This window comes from Rhincodon typus, chromosome 16 (genome assembly GCF_021869965.1).
Source record: "Rhincodon typus isolate 14 chromosome 16, sRhiTyp1.1, whole genome shotgun sequence".
In the NCBI taxonomy this organism is placed as follows: domain Eukaryota; kingdom Metazoa; phylum Chordata; class Chondrichthyes; order Orectolobiformes; family Rhincodontidae; genus Rhincodon; species Rhincodon typus.
Window position 1 is genome coordinate 440886 of NC_063347.1, and position 21600 is coordinate 462485.

Below are 21600 nucleotides of genomic sequence, written 5' to 3' on the forward strand. Positions count from 1 at the left end.
GGGGGGGTGGATAGGACGAGAGAGGATGGACGGGGCGAGGGGGAGGGACGGAAGGGGTCGTGGTGAGGGAAGGAATGAAGGAGGAGCTGGGTAGGGATGGAGGGGTTTGACGGGGGAATGAGGAGATATTGGGTGAGTTAGGAATGAGGCATGTGGGGAGGCGGAGATTGGGCAAGGGGGAGAGGTGAACATGGGGCAGGGGCCCATTGAGGAGAGGGCTATAAATGGGAAAGAGAGGGGAGGTGGGGAATGGGGAGAAAGCATGTGGGGAGGGGGAAGGTGAAGGGGTAAAGTGAGGAAATTGCTGTGCAGTCTCACTGACTTGGAAAGTATCACTGTTCCTTTGTCAGTGGGTCAAAATCCTGGAATTCCCTCCCTAAGGGCATTGTGGGTCTACCTACAGCACATGGACTGCAACAGTTTAAGAAGGTAGCTCACCCCCACCTTCTCAAGGGTAATTAGGGGCAATTAATAATAATAAATGCTTGTCCAGCCAGCGACACCCACATTGTACCTTCACCCATGGCTCTTACTGCAAGAAGAGTGGGCCGTTATTTAGGGATGAGTAACCGATGTGTATTTGACATTTACTTGATTTCACTGTGCGTAATTGGTATTTCAGGAGTGGTGCCTTTCATTGTGAGGTTCAGTGTCCTGAGGGTTTGAATATAATATCTGATTGATTGGGCTCATAAGGGTGGCGCCTCTGTGGAGTTTGTTTTCAAAGAGACAGAAATGACAGATGTGGAGGTGTCACTTGACACGATACGACAGGTGAGAAGAGACAAAGAGCTTTCTGTGCCTGTTCTAACTTGCAGATTGTGATTGCTGAAGCTCTGTGTAGGTGAGGCTGCAAGTCATATTTTCATCCATTGAGCCTGTATGAGCTAATTCACTAATGAACGTCACCTTTAAAGGCCCCACAGGTGAGTCTCTGACCACGGGTGGCCATCAAAGTGAGATTCAAAGAACAAGGACAATTACAGTGCAGGAACAGGCCCTTCAGCCCTCCAAGTCTGCACCAACATGCTGCCTGTCACAACTAAAACCCCCTACCCTTCCGGGCACCGTATCCTATTCAGTATCCAAATGGGGAGATTGATTTGTTGGGGCAAATATTTGCAAGCAATATTGTCTGGTTGCAGGACCAGTTGGAGCACCTCATAGTCAAATAGCTTGCTAGTGCACTCCCATGTGCCTGTAGTGAGGAGCCAGAGGGCAGCCAGTACCTTTGGAACTCGCTGCCTGTCTTCATCTCTGGATTGGAGCTCTGCGGCTGACAGATCTGGTGGAAACTGTTTAAGTCACATGGTGATGATTTGTAGGATAAGTTGATTTGCTTAACAGACTGTTATTGAGTTTAATAATTGGCACAAGCAGAACAGTATTAAATATTGAAAACACGAGAGGAAGCTGTATTTGTTTAATTCCAGTTCAGACTGAAAACTGATTCTGTGGTTTGATAATCGGTGCCACGAGATTCCACGAGATTTGTCACAAGACAGTGAGATTCTGAGAATTGCCTGTCGTTAATTGTCCTGGAAAATAAGGCACTGAATTGCTGCGGTCCTTGGGCGTAGGTACTTCTACAATACAATGTATTGTCTACGCCCAGTAGCTTCTGTGTTTGGATCCCTGCACCATTACTCCTGCTGAAAAATCTGGGTTAGAATGGATTTAAGGAGCAGAGGGATCCAGAGTTACAGATGCAACGCTCACTGAAAGTGGTGATGTCGCTAAAGCCATAAAAATGCAGAAGGAAAAAAGCAATTGGGGTTCTTTCGTAAAGGAATGGAATAGGAAAGCAGAGAAGATATCAAATTGTATTGAACCTTGGTCAGACTACGCTGGGAGTTATCCTGTAAGAGGATATAGAGACACTGGTGACAACATAGAGATAATTTACTGAGATGAATTATTATAATATTACTGTCAGGAAAGATTGAACACTAAGGGCTCTTTAATTGAGAAATGAGAAGGTTTGGAGTGATCTTATTGAGGTTTTTAAAATGAAGAGTGTGTCGCTAATGCTGACGTTGAGAAGATGCTTTCAAGTGTGGGATTGAGACCAGATCCGTTGGGGCTGTTGAGGTAAGAGAGCCATGAACAAACTCAGTGGGAAATTCAGGTGAAACCTTGTCACCTAGAGAATGGGAAGAATGTGGAACTTGCTCCCAAAGGGAGTGTTCAAAGTGAATAGTATCAATATATTTATGGGAGAAGAAGGTAAACATGTGGGAGTGAGTGGCTTGAAGTTGGTGGTGTCCTTCTAGATGGAAGTGGGGGTGGGCTTGGAAGGTGCTGCCTGAGGATTTTTGGTGAATTTCTGCAGTGTATCTAGTAGATAGTACACACCGCCACTACTGAGTGTCGGTGGTGGAGGGAGTGGATGTTTGTGGATGTAGTGCCAATCAAGCGGCTGCTTTGTCCTGGATGGTGTCAAGCTTCTTGTGTTGTTGAGGCTGCACCCATCCAGGCAAGTGGGGAGTATTCCATCACACTCGTAGATGGTGGACAGGCTTTGGGGGAGTCAGGAGGTGAGTTATTCGCGACAGTGTTTCTAGCCTCTTACTTTCTCTTGTAGCCACTGTGTTTATGTGGTGAGTCCAGTTGAGCTTCTGCTCAATGATAATTCCCAGGATGTTAATAGTGGGGAAATCAGTGATGGTAACACCAGTGAATGTCAAGGGGCAGTGGTTAGATCTCTTACTGGTGATGGTCATAGCCTGGCATTTGTGTGGCGTGAATGTTCTTGTCAGCCCAAGCCTGGATATTGCTCAGATCTTTTTGCATTTGAACACGGACTGCCTCAGTATCTAAGGAGTCTCAAATGGTGCTGAACCTTGTGCGATTATCAGTGAACATCCGCACTTCTGATGTATGATGGAGGGAAGGTCATTGATGAAGCAGATGAAGCTGGTTGGGCCTAGGACACTCCCTGAGGAACTTCTGCAGAGATGTCCTGGAACTGAGATGACTGATCTCCAACAACCATAACCATCTTCCTATGTGCCAGGCGTTGCTGAGCAGGTGCTGCTTGATGGCACTGTTGATGACACCTTCCATCACTTTACTGATGACCAACAGTAGACTGATGGGACAGTAAATGGCCAGGTTGGATTTGTCCTGCTTTTTATGTGCAAGACATACTTGGGCAATTTTCCACATTGTCGGGTAGACGCTAGTGTTGTAACTGAACTGGAACAGCTTGGCTATGGGAGCAGCAAGTTCTGGAGCACAAGTCTTCGGTACTATTGCCAGAATGTTGTCAGGGCCTGTGGTCTTTGCAATACCCAGTGCCTCCAACCTTTTTCTTGATATCACATGGAGTGAATCGAATTGGCTGATGACTGGTATCTGTAATGCTGAGAACCACTGGAGGAGGCCGAGATGGATCATCCACTCAGCACTTCTGGCTGGAGATTACTGTGAATGCTTTGGCCTTTAGCCCTGATGTGCTGGGCTCTTCCATCATTGAGGATGGAGATATTTGTAGAGCCTCCTCCTCCAGTGAGTTGTTTAATTGTCCATCACCATTCACGACTGGATGTGGCAGGACTGCAGAGCTTAGATCTGATCTGTTGGTTGTGCGATCGCTTAGCTCTGCCTATCACTTGCTGCTTTTGCTGTTTAGCATGCAAGTAGTCCTGTTTGGTAGCTTTACCAGGTTGAAACCTCACCTTCAGGTATGTCTGGTGCTGCTCCTGGCATACCCTCCTGCACTCTCCATTGAACCGGGCTACAGAGGGCTGTGGAGGCCAAGTCATTGAGTGTCTTTGAGACAGGCATAGGTTCTTGATTGGTAAGGGAATCAAGGGTTATGGGGAGATGGCAGGAGAATGGGGTTGACAAACGTATCAGTCATGATTGAATGGCAGAACAGACACGATGGGCTGAATGGCCTAGTTCTACTTCTATATCTTATGGTCTTATGTTTAAATGTTACTGATGTTTCTCTTTCTCTGTCTCTCTCAGTGATTTCCTCATCCTGCCTGGATACATTGATTTTACCTCTGATGAGGTGGTGAGTATTAGGATTAAACTTCAAAATAAAGCTGTTGGATAAGTTTAAACACTGGACATGTTTATGAATAGATCAAATAACTTCAAGGTCATGACTTTGTGTTAAAAGCACCATTCTCTCCATCTCCCCTCTGGCTACTGCCCCAGCTGCTACTGGAAACAATTTCTCTTTATTCACCCCTGATTTTAAACCCCTGAATTAAATCATCCCCTTAACCTTCTGTGCTTAGATTAAACCCAGTCTCTCCGTATTACCTGAAGCCCTGCATGTCTGGTGCTATTTTACTTCACCTCTGCACCTTGTCTAAGGCCTGGACATCCTTGCTAAGGTGCGGTGTTCAGAATTGACCACAATATTTCAGGCTGGACCTGACCAGCAGTTTGTAAAGGTTCAGCATGACATCCTCCTGTACGCTGTCCGTCATCTTTATTATGGACTCTTAATGCTTTTTAATGTTCTTTGCAGATTGTTGAGTGTGTGAACTGTTTGTATTGGGGTTCAGAAATTGCTGTCATCTCCTGAGTTGCTAACAGAGCCAGGAAGGTGTGGATTTTTCTGGAGAAGTGTGGCATTCATGGTGGCGGTGGTTTTATTGTTGGGCAAAGATGGGTTAATGAAAGAATAGGAATTCACTTGACTATCTGGGTAAATCCTACAGACTATGTGTCATTTAATTCTCTGTCTCTTTGTAGGATCTCACTTCAGCGCTTACAAAGAAGATCACTTTAAAGACCCCACTGGTCTCCTCTCCAATGGACACAGTAACTGAATCTAATATGGCTATTGCAATGGCGGTAAGTGGCATGGGGCCCATCCCAGAGCTACACCCCATCCCGCCCCTTTTTAGCAATGATAGTGCTGCTAATGTACAGAGAGTGAGAAACCATGTCCTCAGTCTGGGATCTGATGTTTCTGGATCTGATGTATTTATTTATAAAACGATTACTGTCTTTGCTGCAAACCTCTGAGCCTGTGCGCTGCACCGTTGGTGATCTAACCATCATAGAATGTGCAAACCATGTGTTGCAGCATCATATAATTGCTATAGTGCAGGAGGTGGCCATTCAGCCCATCGTCCTGTACCAGCTCCACTATCTAGTGCCAATGTCCTGCCTTTTTGCCATATCCCCACACAACATTACTATCCAAAAAAGCTATCCAATACCCTCTTTAAAGCCTCAATTGAACCTGCCTCCACCACAGTTCTAGGCAGTACCCTAACTACTCATTTCAAATCCATTCTCTCTCACCTTGGCTCCTTTTATGTGCAGAAACAGGTTCACGCTCTCTACTCTCACGTCTGCTCGTGGTTTTGACAACCACTTTCAGATCTCCTCTCAGCCGCCCTCTCTCCCAGAAGAATAGTCCCAATTTCTTCAGTCTATCCTCACAGCTGAAGTTTCCCATTCCTGACACCATGCTAGTAAATCACTTCTGCACACTCTCCAATGCACCCACATCTTTCCTATAATGTGATGTCCACAAATGTACACAGTGCTCCAGCTGAGGTCTAACAAGAGTTTTGTACAAGTTCAGCATCACCACATTCTCTTGTATTCTATGATCCTATTGATAAAGTCAAGGACTGTATATTTCATTAACTGCTTTCTCCAACTGCCCTGCCACCTTCAATGATCTGTGCACATATATACTCAGGTCCCTCTGCTTCTGCACGCCGTTTAGAATTATGCCTCCTATTTTCTAATACCATTGTGTTCTTCTGACAAAAGTGCATCACCTTACACTTCTCTGCATCGAACCTCATCTGCCCACTCCATTAACTTGTCAATGTCCTTTAGAAATTTCACATTGATCTCACAGTTTACAACTCCTCCAAGTTTTGTTTCATCTGCAAACTTTGAAATTGTCTCCTGGATTCCAAGATCGAGATTATTAAATAGAATCCTTACAGTGTGGAAGCAAGTCATTTGGTCCATCAAGTCCACACTGACCCTCCAAAGAGCATCCCACCTAGACTCGCCCATTATCCTATCCCTGCATTTCCCACCCTAGACACTATGAGCAATTTAGCATGGCCAGTCCACCTCGCCTGCACATCTTTGGACTGTGGGAGGAACTGGAGCACCCGGAGGAACCCCACGCAGACGCTGGGAGAATGTACAAACTCCACACAGTCACCCGAGACTGGAATTGAACCCGGGTCCCTGGTGCTGTGAGGCAACAGTGCTAACCACTGAGCCACCGTGCCGCCCTCATATCAGGAAAGTGGTGGTGAGTTGCCTCCTTGAACCTGAGTGCTAGTGTATTTCTATGAGCCCCTTTGCTGAGGAACTGCATGCCATTTTGATTGAGCAGAAATTTGTTTGAGGTTAATGCGATGCAAGTGGAATTGGTGCTGTTTGATGTAACTTGATTCCTGACAGGGAGTGTGGTTATTGATCCGGAATTTCTTTATCCATTTGTCTTGCACCATCTCGAGCTTTTCACAGTATTTTTTGTTATTTGACAGGTTAAGTGTGTGTGTGTTTCAGTACAGCATGTGATGAGTTAAATTCTCAATTTGAAATGGAAAGGCTGCCATGATTGTGTTGCTGGAGTTATTGCTGAGCCTGTGTTTGGCTCCTATTCAGAGTGTGGGGACAGTATTGCTGCTAACTCCTGTTGCTTTCTATTCAAATCACAGCTGATGGGAGGAATTGGGTTCATCCACCACAACTGTACCCCGGAGTTCCAGGCAAACGAAGTCCGCAAAGTGAAGGTACGGACTCAGAATGTTAGCACACTGTGATTCCTGCCCATCGGGCTAATGAAGCAATTGCAGAATTCCTGTGTTTCTCTTCCAAGGAAAGGTGCAGGAGATGCACATTCGGTCTTTAGAAAATGGGGAAGTAAACTGGTTGAGAGTCGACAGAAAGACTCAAGGAAATAGATTACTAGACCAAAAGACTCTTCCTTTTTTACTAAATGATCAGACTTGAGGGGATGATGTGGAATGTTCCGAAGATTTATGTTCTTTAAAACACATGTGACTCCAGACCCACAGCAATGTGGTTGACTCTGAACTGCCCTCTGGGCAATTAGGGATGGGCAATGAATGCTGCCCAGTCAGCAACACCCTCATCCCATGAATGAATAAAAAAAGAGAGATCAGTGATGCAGTCCATGCTGTCAGCAGCAAACTCTGTGTATTCCTGAGAGAAAGGGGGACAGGATAATTGCGAGAGGAAGGGATGGGAGGGTAGAGGCTGAGATTGGAGAGTGGGGCTTTTGGCGATAGGTTGCCACTGTTTTCCAGTTGATGTAACTATTGTCTGTATTTGTTTCTCTCCTCACAATTTATTTCTGTTTTAAATTTGTGTTGTAGAAATATGAGCAGGGATTCATCATTGACCCAGTTGTCATGAGCCCCTCGGATAAGGTGTGGGACGTGTTTGAAGCCAAAGCTCGCCATGGATTCTGTGGAATTCCCATCACGGACACTGGAAAACTGGGTGGGAGGCTGGTGGGAATTATCTCCTCTCGTGACATTGACTTTTTGACAGAAAAAGAGCATGACTTTTCCCTGGCTGAGGTAGGCTCAGTGTGTTTGTGTCCACTGGAGGGTGGCTGGAATCCAGCTTTGTCTATGAAGGTTCCTGTTTGATTGCCATGTTCAGGGGAATCAGTGATTTTCTGAGTTCATCCTGGGATCTTTATTCTCTCTTGAGATGCAGTGCCAGCATTTGTTGTCTTTGAACTGAGTAACTTGCTAGGCCATTTCAGAGGGCAGATGGAGGCCAGACCAGGTAAAGATGGCAGATTCCCAGAAGGACATGAGTGAAACAGATGGGTTTTTACAACAATCACAGATTATGTCATTGTCACCATTTGGGCAGCATTGGGCTCAGTGGTTAGCACTGCTGCCTCACAGCACCAGGGACCTGGGTTCAGTTCCACCCCTGGGTGACTGTGTCTGCGTGCAGTTTGCACTTTGTTCCTGTATCTATGTGGGTTTCCTCCGGGTGCTCCGGTTTCCTCCCACAGTCTAACGATGTGCAGGTTAAATGGATTGGCCCTGGGAAATGCATGGTTAATAGGGGGTTTGGTCTGGTTGGGATGCTCTTCAGAGGGTTGACATGGACTTGATGGGCTGAATGGCCTGTGTCCACACCATAGGGATTCCGTGATCACTCGGACTAGCTCTCAATTCCATATTTGTTAATTGAATTTAACTTCCCACCGGCTGCCTTGCTAGCATTTGAACCTGTGCCCCTGGATTACCGGTCCAGTGAAATTAACACCACCATCTCCCAGGAATAAAGATCTCTTACTTGGAGACAGTGTGGTGACTGTGATCATTCCCTGTAGACTGTGGAAGAATGAGATTGATGAGATGAATTCTCATTGATTGGAATGATATTAACATTGACTCAGTCTAGCTTCAGGCAAAACAGCGGAACCTTGAGAGAGGGAAGCAAAATGGTCAAGGCCTATGGAAAACCGAATGGGAGTTGTATCACTGGGGAGAGTTGGGTGGGGCAGGGGGGCTGGCATCTCCTACTGGACATTCCACTGTACGTTAACCTGTAGCTGAGACTGTGTTACCCTGTTTCTGCATCAGGTCATGACAAAGAGGGAGGATCTGGTGGTTGCCCCGGCTGCTGTCACTTTGAAAAGAGCAAACGAGATCCTGCAGCGGAGTAAGAAAGGTAAAAGGAGCAGCTGCACCCACCGAGACTGAACCCAAACCATCAGTGATGACAGAGTTGTCACTTTTGTGTGAATTCTGTGTCTGCTGGTTTCTTAACACATCTGTGGATCTGTGTGTGGGCTGTGGGCAGTCAGTGGATTAGTCAACGCTGAGAAGATCAGAGGATTGCAGGATCTATAAGTTTGTACAAAAGCAGAATCTCTGGCATTTTGAAACTGTCCTCATTTGAAGAGGGTGTGAATAACTCTGGGATAACAGTTACAGTATTTGGACAATGAGATTACAGGAGACTAATTAGAGGAGTGGGTTAAATGTTTTCTGTAATTCTGTGATCCAGCAAGAGCTTCATGTTACTACTGATGACTGCTACTCAGCTCGGTTGTCAGAGATTGCAGTCCAACTGAGCAAGAAGCTGCTGTTAAATACCATATGTCCCTGTGGCCCCAGGACCCCTGACTGTCTTATGTCTCTGTCTCAGGGAAGCTGCCCATCGTTAATGATAATGACGAGTTGGTGGCTCTCATTGCCCGAACTGACCTGAAGAAGAATCGTGATTATCCACTGGCATCGAAAGACTGCAAGAAGCAGCTGCTGTGTGGAGCTGCAATCGGTACTCATGCAGATGACAAGTACCGGCTGGATCTCTTGGTGCAGGCTGGTGTGGATGCCGTGGTCCTGGTGAGTTCCTTTGGTACCAATCACCACAAATCAGCACACACTCTTGTTTGCAATTTGCAAATGTTTGCCATCAAACACAACTTCTCCAATTTGTCCTAAAGAATGCTTTGCATTCCTCAAGCACCTTTCCCATCCTCTGTGTCCCAATGCAAGCTACAGCCAATACAATACTTTGTTACTGCTGTAATGTCACAAACAGCAGCCAACTTGGGCAATGAACTCATGCCAAGACAGGCCATTCTGGAGATGTTTGTGGATGATAAATATTTTCCAGGAAAACCCCTCCTCCTGCACCATCACCAACCCCAGCCACCCCCCCACTACCCCTTCCATGTATGTGCCACCCTAATCAGAGTGGCAGTGGGATCGTGGTGGTAGCGGCACGGTGGCTCAGTGTAGCAATGCTGCCTCACAGCGCCAGGGACTCGGGTTCCATTCCACCCTTGGGTGACTGTCTGTATGGAGTTTGCACGTTCTCCTGATATCCGCGTGGGTTTCCTCCGGGTGCTCCGGTTTCCTCCCACAATCCAAAGATGTGCAGGCTAGGTGGATTGGCCATGCTAAATTGCCCCTAGTGTTCAGAGATGTATGGATTAGGTGGGTTATAGGGGGATGGGTCTGGGTGGGATGCTCTGAGGGTCGGTGTGGACTTGTTGGGCCAAAGGGCCTGTTTCCACACTGTAGGGATTCTATGATGTATAATCTGCATCTGAGAATTTTAATATGACATCCAGTAGATGTTTGGTGTGACTTGAACACAAACATATAACAGAGACAAGTAAACAAATTGTAGAAATGTGTGTGTAGGGAGGGTCAGTTTGTGACACAGCTGGATGGAGACATAATTAGATGCTGGAAGCTAATGCACTGTTCTTGCTGTCTCCACTTTTCTCTGTTCCTTCTTGCTTCTTTCCTCCTCTTCCTCCATCTCTCTCCCACCACCACCGCCCCCACCCCTGCAACTCTGTCCACAGGATTCCTCCCAAGGGAATTCCATCTTCCAAATTGAGATGATTAAACACATCAAGGAGAAGTATCCAGACCTGCAAGTTATTGGTGGAAATGGTAATTTATGTCGCTTATCTGAGCCATTCAATTTGCTCCCTCTGTTACTCTGGGTAAAATTCAGCAACTTTTCACATGATTGAAACTCCTTGGTAACGCTCACTTGAAATGCGGTGATGTGACTCTTCATGTATTGTTAACAAATCTGACAAAGTGGCTGCCATTCAGTCCATTGTGTTTGTACTGATTCTTGGAAAGAGTTAGCCAATTGGCCCCACTCCTCTGCTCTGAATCCATAGCCCTGCAGACTTCTCTTTTTTCAGGACTTTATCTGATTCCTTTTGAATGTTTTTATTGAATCTGCTTCTATTGCCTTTTTAGGCAGCATGCTCAGGATCACCAGAGCTCACTGTGGAAAATAAATTCTGCTAAACCCGCCCACTCCCCAAACTGCTCTCCTTAACCGCAGCATGGGTCAACCTACAACACATGAACTGCATCAGTTCACAAAAACAGCTCATCACCACCTTCTCAAGGATAATTAGGGATGGGGCAATAAATGCTGGACCGGCCAGTGATATCCACATCCCTTGTAAATATGAACAATTAAACAAAAATCTCCAAAATTAATGGAAGACAGTCTTGCATTTTTAGTGTTTTAGAGAATTATAAAAAAAGTTAAAGCCCATAAAGAGGCCATTCAGGCCTTTGTATCTGCGATAGCTATCTGTTCCAATCCCACTTCCCAGCACCTCGTCCATCACCTTGCAGGTTTCACCATCTTCCCACTCTGTACATTTTCCCTTTAAATGCCTGAAGCACCAAACTGGGCAGCACATTCCAGACACCTAGTTGAGAAAGCTTTACCTCGTGCCCACTAATCCTCCTTCTACTCACCTTAAATATGCCCTCTGCTGCAGTAACTGACCCCTCTACCAACAGAAACAGGTCTTCCCTGTCCATTCTATTGGAGCTTCTCATTATTTTGTATGCCTCAGTTAAGTCACCCCTGTGTTCTATGGAAAACATAACAAGTCTGTCCGACCTTTCTTCATTGTTGCAATTTTCAAGCTATGGCAAACATCGTGAAAATCTCCTGTGTGCTCTCTGGTTTTAGGGCATTAACAACAATCGACAGATTCATGGCCACCGTCACCGAGACTAGCTTTCAATTCCAGATTTAATTATTTAATGTTAATTCCACCACCTGCCGTGGTGGGATAAGCCCATCTCCCTGGAGCCTCTGAATTACCAAACCTGTGATATTACTGCTACATCACACCTCCCCACAGCAGTACACAGCAAGTTCCTACTAAGCTCCCCCTTCTAATGACCAGGTAATTGGTATAGATGATGTTGATTGAGCAATTAAATATTGGCTGGCGCTGGAGTTTTGTTTTTGAAACGTGCTATGGGACAATATTTCCCCCCAGTTTTTCTGCATGATCCAAAGTCCCCATCCCTGGTAGGTTTGAGGAAATTATTTCTACATGTTGTTTAAGGCAAGTGATCAACCTCCTCTTATGGAATGACTTACTATTTTCTTCTGTCTCTCCCTGTCCCTATTTCTGTCAGTTGTGACTGCAGCACAGACCAAGAATCTGATTGATGCTGGAGTGGATGCCCTGAGAGTCGGAATGGGAAGTGGTTCCATCTGTATCACACAGGAAGGTAATATTCTGAGTCCTGACCCTAACCAATCACTGACTGTCTATCAGCTCGGCTCAGCATCTGTTTGTCTCTTTATTCTCACTCCTGGGATCCTCCTTTGCTCGTAAGGCTACCTCAGTGATGGTTGCCAGGATTTCTCAGCTGCACTTCCTCTATTCTATATATTGTTCCAATCCCTGCACTATCCATTAGATCCCAGCAGCTTAGAACCCTGCCCCATTCTGAAATTCTTGTTTGTAATTCATTCCTCACTCTTTTGTAAGTCAGCGGATTTCCTGAATTCTTGAAACTTATTTCTAGCTCTGCAAGGTTTGATTCTAAGCACTCCCAAAATAATGAGAGCAGGACTCGTGGGTCCCCTGTGTGATGCACCAGTCACTATGTCAGTTAATTTCAATAGGTATCAGTTTTACAGTGCTTCCATCGACCATTTGACTGATTTCATAACACATTGATGGATTTCAAAGCTTGTATTATTCCTCCTTTTCAGTTTTTAGTTGAAATTGAACAACTGAAGTGTGAGAATTCCTCACGATTTGTTTATGGGATGTGAGCATCACTGGCTAGGCAACATTTATTACCCATCCCTAATTGCCCAGAATGCAGTTCAGAGTCAACCACATTGCTGTGGGTCTGGAGTCACATGTAGGCCAGACCAGGTAAGGATGGCAGTTTCCTTCCCTAAGGGCATTAGTGAACCAGATGGGATTTTTCCTGACAATCAATGGATTCTGAACTCCAGATATTTTATTGAATTCAAATTCCACCATCTGCCGAGATGGGATTTGAACCCGGGTCCCCAGAATGTTTTCCGGGTCTCTGGATTAACAGTCCTGCGATAATACCACTAGGCCATCGCCTCCCCTTACTGACCCTGAAAGATATCTGTCATAGGAAATTTCAATAATCTGCTCATCTCTCCAAGAGCTAACGAGGGGGGAGGGTGTGAAGGCACAGTCTAATCACCTTGCTGTTGAGAAGGTGGAGGGTTTACTGAAACAGCTGTGCTCTGGGTGGTGAAGAGGGGAGCAAAGTCTGCTCGTCTAGTTGCTGTGATTTCTTTTAACCAAGAGATATTGGGAAAAGGGGATAGGAATTAGTAACAGATTCCGAAAGGACAGGGGCAGATCGAAATGATCAACAAGTGGTAGATGAAGTTTAATTTAATTAATAGTTGGATGGAAATGGAGACAGTATAACATATAGACAATTCTGATTGAGAAGCAGAGAGATCTATGTGCGCATACATCATTAATAGCTGCAGTACAGGTAAAGAGAGCAGTTAATAAATCACAGTTTTGTGGGCTTTATTAATAGGGATATTGAGTGCAAGAGTAGGGAGGTATTGCTAAACCTGTACAAAGTGCTGGTTCAGCTTTAAGTGGAGTACTGTTCTCCGTTCTGGGCGCCACATGTCAGCTAGGATGTAAAGACATAGGAGAGAGTGCAGAAGAGATTTATCATACCAGAATCAGAGATGAGGGACTGTAGTGAATGTAGAGAGAGACTGGAGAAGCTGGGATTGTTCTCCTTAGAGCGGAAAGGCTATAGGTAGATTTAATCTGGTTGTTCAAAACCATCTTGCGTTTTGAGGGAAGGATTCATGAGAATCTGTTTTCCAGTGGCAGGAGGGACAGTAACAGCACAGATTTAGGGTAGTTGATATGGGAGGAGAAGGTAGGGTCTGGATTTTAGCACTGAGCTTGAACTGTGTACCAGATGTGGAGGATAGCGAGCAGAATAGTCACCTTGTGTTGAGAGAATGAGATTTCTATTGCAGTGTGGCAGGATTGTCACTCCTGTCCCTCCAGCTTTGCTTTCTGTCTCGCTCACTCTGTGGTGTGGCTTTCCACTATAATCTCCATCTCTCTCTGTCTCTCTGGTCTTTAGCAGCACCCAAGATTTCTCCAGATTTTAAAACACTCAGCCCCAAACTCCCAACGACAATCTCGGGCTCTTTCAGTAAGTTTCTTTTCAAGCCTGTTGTGTCGGAGGTCGGAACGTGATTGGCTGTGCTCTGACTATTTGCTTCTCTATGTCCCACCTTCCCCAGACTAGACCGAATAGACAAGAGAAAACCATTTGTGGTTACAATTGGAGTTTTGTGGCTGATTTAACTTCTCCCAGTGTCTGAAGCAGCTAAATATTGCAAGGATAGTGAACCTGAAATGAGGAAACTGAGGGATCTACACTTTGTCCTCCCCACTAGTTGTGGCGAGACTGACTCTCACTGGGGTATGTGTCCCACGCATGCTATCTCTTGCTGGGGTAGGAGTCCCACATAGACACACACACTGACTCTCACTGTGGTACAGTCGCATTCCCACTGACTCTTGCTGGAGTATAGGTCTCTCTCTGTCTCTGTGTCTCTCTCTCTCACACATACACACACACACACAAACTCTCACTGTAGTACAGTCCCACACCCACTGATTCTTGCTGGGGTACAAGTCCCATACACCCACACTGATTCTCATTGGGCTACGGGTCTCTCTCTCTCTCTCACACACACACACACACAGTCGTTGGGGTACGGGGTCCCACACATACTGACTCTCACTGGGGTTCCCTGTAGGCAGTCTGCTTGATAGTGAAACATCACATTTTATTCTTTCCTGTTTGAAAACCAATCTTTGATACAGCTAGTCAGAATGAAGTATAAGAGTTCATGTTGGGTTTGGGAGACTGAAATAAATTTGGCTGGGATCTTGCTCTGCTTTGGCCATTTCAGCATGTTCGGACTGTTTCAGTTATGAGCACCTTTATACCATTTCTCAATCTCTTGTCCGCTCGATCTGCTTGCAGTTGTGGTAACTGAGGTTAATGATTCACTGACCTCTCATATATTCCCGGGATTGAAATACCACTGCCTGCATGACTTTCTTTTTAACCCATTCTTTCACGGGATTTGGGCATCGCTGGCAAAGCTATTACTCACCCCCAACTTGCAATTTGGAAAGTTTCCTTGCTTCCCACAACCATCAAGGGAACAGCCAGAGGATTAACAACCTCTGAGGGCCATTCCACCTATTAATCCTGTAGAAATGCAGACATAGACTGTATCCAACTGTATGGACTGCTTTGAATGTTTAGGGACTGTGTGGAGGGACATTTATTCTGTATCTAACCCTGTGCTGTATCTGTCCTGGGAGTGTTTGATGTGGACAATGTTGAGTTATTACAGTTCTTTTAGCAAGTAACATTCACAGTGGATAAAGAGGAACCCACGTTGCTTTTGGATTTCCAAAAGACATCTGATAAATTTTCATATGAAAGGTTATGATATAAAATAAGAATTCATGGTGTATGGGATACAACACTGGTACAGGTAGATGTTTGGTTAGCTAACAGTCAGCATAGAATCAGGATGAATGATTCTTTTTCAGGGTGACAGGCTGTAGCTAGTGAACTGTAACAGAGCTGGAGCCTTGACAATGTACAACCTACTTCAGTTAGTTGAACACAGGGTCAGGAGGCTTGGTTTCTAGATTTGCTGCTGGTTTAGTAGATGGGCGTGTAGGTTGTGAAGAGGATTAAAGGAATCTGCAAGAGGGTATGTATTGGTGAAGGAAGTGGGCAAAATCTTGGCAAATGGACCAGTGTGTGGGAAAATGTGAACTTGTCCATTTTGGCAGGAGGATTGGAAAGCAGCATCTTGTTGAAACGGAGGTTGTAGCTGAGAGCTCTGCAATCCGAGGGATCTGGGTGTCTTTGTACATAAATCACAAAACTTTAGAATGCAGGTTCAGCAAGTACATAGAAAGGCAAATGGAACATAGCCATTTAATTCAAAGGAAATAGAAAATGTAAAGGGATTGAGTTCAAGAGCCATGAAGTTATGCTTCAGCTATACAAAAGCCTAGTTCGGCCACATCTGGAGTATTGTGTCCAGTTCTGGTCGCCTCATTACAGAAATGATGTGGAAGCGTTAGAAAAGGTGCAGAGGAGATTTATCAGGATGTTGCCTGGATTGGAGGGAAGGTCTTAACGAGGAAAGGTTGAGAGAGCTAGGGCTTTTCTCTTTAGAACGACGAAGGATGAGAGGCGACTTGATAGAGGTGTACAAAATGATCAGAGGTGTAGATAGAGTAGATAGCCAGAGACATTTTCCTAGGGTGGAGGTAGCTATTACGAGGGGGCATAGTTTTAAAGTGAGTGGAGGTAGATATCGGGGAGACGTCAGAGATAGGTTCTTTACTCAGAGAGTGGTAGGGGCGTGGAATGCGTTGCCGGAGAGGGTAGTGGAGTCGGCCTCATTAGGGGCATTTAAGCGGCTATTAGATAGGCATATGGATGATAGTATAAGATAGGGGTGGAGGTTAGATAGACCTTAGGTTTAGGGTAAATGTTCGGCACAACATCGTGGGCCGAAGGGCCTGCACTGTTCTATGTTCTATGTAGAAAACAGCCCAAGGTACACTGATTGTTGATATGTGCCGGGAATCAAGGGTTTGGGGATGAGGACAGACAGCTGAGGTGAGTTGGGACTTCAATCAGATCAGCCAATGGCTTTATTGAATGGAGGAGCAGATCCAGGGGCCAAATGGGCAATTCCAAATTCCTGTGTGTCTAACCCCATGCTGCCCCTGTCCTGTCAGCATTTGCGGACAGTGTAGGGAGAGCTTTACTCTGTATCTAACCCCGTGCTATCCCTGTCCTGGGACAATGTAAGTAGAGCTTTACTTCATTTTAAGGGTAGAGGGAGCTTTACTCTATATCTGATCCTGTGTGCTGTTCCTGTCCTGGGAGTGTTTGATGGGGAGCATTGTAGGTGGAGCTTTAATCTAAAACTCTATAAGGTAGGGGTGGAGGTTGGATAGACCTTAGGTTTAGGGTAAAAGTTAGGCACAACATCATGGGCCGAAGGGCCTGTACTGTTCTATGTTCTATGTTCTATGTTCTATGTTCTATATCTTACCCTGTGCTGTATTTGTCCAGGGACTGGTTTATAGGACAGTGTGCAGTAAGCTTTATTCTGTACCTGTCCTGGGTGTGTTGCACATTTCTGCAGTGACTAGCTGATTTGCAAAGGCCCTGTCCTTATGTTGTGTTCATTCTCACTTTGTGATTCCTGGACCCTTTGCAGATTCTGAATGTACAGTTTCCAGTGTGTCTCAACAATCTGATTGATGTTTGCTGTTTGGAATCTGAAAGAATGTTGTGTGGTATTGCTATAACTTGTTATATTGCAGGAGCTGTTATAACCTAAGCATGCCTTCATAAACATCCTGTTTTACAGCCAAATATTTATGGCGATGTTTGAGTTTTGGAAAAGTGGGAATCGTGGGGCAGTTGAAGCACCACCAAACCTAGATATAGTCTTGATATGTACATGCATAACATATATACTCGCATGAGTGCATGCATGCACACACTCCCCTGCCCCACAGAGGACTGACACATACACAACTCCGTCAGTGAGGTATGTGGTTTGCACAGGGGACTGTCAGCGAGCGGCAGATGGTGTTTTTTGGATGTCTCTCTGTGTGTTCAATTCCAAATTGTTTCAACTCCCCATGTTACTAACAGAACCTTCCAGCCATTGTTACAAATCACAATAATGTTTTTCTCCTCTTTAATTGTCCAATAAGCTGACATAGGTACAATGAGGTATCAGTTCAAGGCCTACTTGGTACAGGATGTGTTATCTCTCTGAACAGGATAATTAAAAATGTTATTTTGCATTAAATGGGCGGCACAGTGGTTAGCACAGCTGCCTCGCAGCACCAGGAATCTGGTTCAATTCCACCCTCGGGCGACTGTCTGTGTGGAGTTTGCACATTCTCCTTGCATCCTCATGGATTTCCTCAGGGTGCTCCGGTTTCCTCCCACAGTCCAAAGATGTGCATGCTAGGTGGATTGGCCATGCTAAATTGCCCATAGTGTCCTGGGATGTACAGGTTAGGTGGGTTAGCCACGGGGGAAATGCAGGGTTATAGGGTTAGAGTATGGGGGTGGGTCTGGGTGGGATGCTCTTTTGGAGGGTGAGTGTGGACTTACTGGGCCAAATGGCCTGATTCTAGGATTCTATGATAATCTAGGGAACAGCAGTTTCATATCCATATGGGGAAAATCAGTTTAAAAAAATAAATAAACCAGCCTGGGTTAAACTGACCATGAAGCTATTGATGAAATTGTGAAAACCCATCTGGTTCACTAATGTCCTTTAGGGAAGGAAACTGCCATCCTTACCTGGTCTGGCCTACATGTGACTCCAGACCCACAGCAATGTGGCTGACTCAGAACCACCCTCTGAAGTGACTCACTGTGAGGTTTGTTAGTTGACATCTAACCACCAGGATATCAAGTGGTTGACTCAGTTTCTCCTCAATGGAAGTGGAAAAAGGCAATAAATGCTGCAGATGCCAAGAATTATATAATATGTGATGGCCTGAGCTGTCTCACTGTATTTTTTTGAATATTCATTCATGAGATGTGGGCTTCTCTGCCAAGACCATTCATTGTCCAGAGGTTAGTTGAGAGTCAGCCACATTGTTGTGGGTCATATGTAGGGCATGAGTGAACAAGAACTTTTCCTGACAGTGGTTTCGTGGTCATTATTAGACTCTTAATTCTGGTTTATTTTTATTGAATTTAAATTCCACCATCTGCTGTGGTAGGATTCGAACCCGGTTCCCTAGAACGTTACCTGGCTTTCAGGATTAATCAGCAATAATACCACTAGGCCACTGTTTCCCCTGTTGACATTTTGTTTGTTTCTTGCCCAGTGCTGGCTGTGGGGAGACCTCAGGCCACCGCGGTTTACAAGGTTGCAGAGTACGCCAGGAGATTCTCAGTGCCAGTAATCGCGGATGGTGGGATTCAGACTGTTGGCCATATTGCAAAGGCTTTGGCATTGGGAGCATCGACAGGTGGGTGAATCACTGAAGTCTGGGAGACAGAGGAACAAGCATCTGGTATTCTCTCAGTAAATTCCTATGAAACGCCGTAGGGGCCCAGGACCCAATCCTTGCTGAATTATTGATTCCACAAAGCAAGCAGCCAGGTTTGACTGTGTTCCTGCTCTAGTCCATCAGTGATGCTACACTCACTCAGTTGGTATCACAGCTCTAGATGAGAGTCCTACTCCTGAGATGTAAGCACAGAGTTCAAGCTTACTCTGCTAGCGCAGGACGTTTCTTTGATATATTTGTTCATGGATGTTAGTGTCGCTGCCTAGGCCCAGTATTTAATGTCCTTGAGAAGGTGGTGGTGAGCTGCCTCCTTAAACCGCTGCAGTCCATGTGCTGAGGGAATTCCAGGATTTTGATTCAGCGACACTGAAGGAACAGCAATATATTTTCAATTCAGGATGATGAATGGCTTGGAGGGGAACTTGCAGATGGTAGTGGGGTGGTATTCTCAGCATTGTTGCAGGGCCAATACTGAACTGAGGAAGTTTTGGCTGTGCTCTCTGAAGAAAGGTCTGAATGTCAGAGGTTCCATATAAAGATTTTGAAGAAAAGTTGGCTCTTCTCAGTGTCATAGGGCCTTTATTTGTCCCATAGCTGACATTGCTAAAACAGATCAACAGGTTATTGTTGTTTTGGTTGTGGGAGCTTGCTGACTGCTATTTGACTGCCATATTTCCTACATTAGAATAGTGACTGCACTTCAGTGGTATTTTGCTGGAACTTTGCAATGTCCTAAGATTGTGAAAGGCATTATATAAATGCAAATTCATTGTTAGATGCTGGCAGAAATTGCTTCTTCTCAGGAGTGACTGGTTGAAATGGCTTGGTTTGTGATTGTTGATCCTCCTCCTTTTCCTGACAGTGATGATGGGATCACTGCTGGCTGCCACTAATGAAACTCCTGGCGAGTATTTCTTCACTGATGGAGTGAGGCTAAAGAAGTATCGAGGAATGGGCTCCTTGGATGCGATGGATAAGCACCTGGGCAGCCAAAGCCGCTACTTCAGGTTAGTTATGAATCTGAGGGGTGTTGGTATGTTTGTAAAAATGTTTCTAATGTCCATCTTGGACAGAAAAATAGCTACCAAGTTTCATCAGGTTGCAAAATGGGGTGTCTGTTTCTGACTTCAATATCACCTGAAGCAGCTAGAAATTTACATCAATAATTTACTAATTTACAACACGTCACAATGGACAGCAGATTAACAGTTGGAGAGGAGATTGTTTAGCAGGGCATTTAACTTGGATACAAAAGCAGAAATTAAAGGTTTAACCCGGACTCTGGTGGAAGTGAATTTAATGAAGTCTGGTGATTTCTCTGGCACTAGATCAGAAAAGTCTCATAATTGCTCTTTTGTTTTGAAAAATCGGACTTTGTGACTTATCCTTCAGTGAAGGAAGCTGGATCTAACAACATTCCTTAAATATGGGGTATATGTACCGGTTGAAGACTGCTGTGTCTAATGTGGAGTTGTCTATTGATTGACCCAAAGTAATTCTGTTCCTTCTTCCCAGCGAGTCAGATAAGATCAAAGTGGCTCAGGGTGTGTCTGGTGCCGTCCAGGACAAGGGATCCATCCACAAGTTTGTTCCATACCTGATTGCTGGGATCCAACATGGCTGCCAGGATATTGGAGCCAAGAGCCTAACACAGCTCAGGTACAACCATGACCCCTCTTGTTGCCTCTCCAGCCATCCTCTCCCTCTCTATCTCGTCTCACCTTACCCCTACTATGGTGATCTTGTGTCATTGACTGACTTTGTGCTGTTTCTAGAGCCATGATGTACTCTGGGGATCTGAAGTTTGAAAAGCGAACGTTGTGCGCTCAGCTGGAAGGTGGTGTCCATGGGCTACACTCGTAAGTATTGTCCCTCTCCTCCCTCTCATTGTGGAGTTTGTGGTTACCTCCTGTATCTCCTCCTTCCTTTTCCCCTTCCAGCCACTAGGGGCCAAGCTTCACTATAGAAGATGTGAGTAAAATCCTGGAAGCAACAATATATCAGGAAATGGAAGGGAAATTCAGAATCAGCTCAGTATGTGGCACAGTGGCTTAGTGGTTAGTACTGCTGCCTCACAGTATCAGTGACTTGCATTTGATTCCAGCCTTGATGACTGTGTGTGGAGTTTGCACGTTCTCCCCGTGCCTACGTGGGTTTCCTCCGGGTGCTCCAATTTCCTCCTACAGTCCAAAGATGTATAGGTTAGGTGGATTGGCCATGCTAAATTGCCTGTAGTGTTCAGGCGAGGTGGCATAACCATAGGAAATAGGTGCTTACTGGGATAAGAGTAGAGGACTGGGTCTGGGTAGGATGCTGTTTGGAGGGTTGGTGCAGACTCAGTGCGTTGAATGGCCTCTTTCGTACACTGTAGGGTTTCTATGATTCTATGTTGTTGGAGCTGTGGATTGACAGTTGCCCAGATCCTGGTGGACTTCATCCTAGGATCTGAAAAGAAGCAACTAGCGAGATAGTTGATATGATGGTTTTAATTTTCTAGAATTCCTTGATTAGGGAATGTCCCATTAGATTTTCAAGATAAATGTAACTCCTTTATTCAAAAAGGGAGGGAGATAGAAAGCAGTAAACCACAGGCTCAACGTGTGCCATGGGAAAATTATTCATTGAGATCTATGGCACGTGTAAAGGCCATTTGGCCC

The 21600-nt window shown here is 45.3% G+C and overlaps 1 protein-coding gene across 1 annotated transcript in view; it reads left to right on the top strand.

Moving 5' to 3' along the window:
* Window positions 1–20842, top strand: part of LOC109926425 (inosine-5'-monophosphate dehydrogenase 2-like) — a 37694-nt gene extending 16852 nt beyond the window's left edge. Inside the window, exons 3-14 of the mRNA XM_048606650.1 lie at window positions 3976–4024; window positions 4717–4818; window positions 6669–6743; window positions 7350–7556; window positions 8586–8673; window positions 9154–9353; window positions 10328–10418; window positions 11934–12029; window positions 18758–18901; window positions 19806–19950; window positions 20459–20602; window positions 20719–20842. Coding sequence (XP_048462607.1) covers window positions 3976–4024; window positions 4717–4818; window positions 6669–6743; window positions 7350–7556; window positions 8586–8673; window positions 9154–9353; window positions 10328–10418; window positions 11934–12029; window positions 18758–18901; window positions 19806–19950; window positions 20459–20602; window positions 20719–20806 — 1429 coding nt within the window. The 3' untranslated portion in view covers window positions 20807–20842. The remainder of the gene's footprint in view (window positions 1–3975; window positions 4025–4716; window positions 4819–6668; window positions 6744–7349; window positions 7557–8585; window positions 8674–9153; window positions 9354–10327; window positions 10419–11933; window positions 12030–18757; window positions 18902–19805; window positions 19951–20458; window positions 20603–20718) is intronic.
* Window positions 20843–21600: the final 758 nt, after the last annotated feature.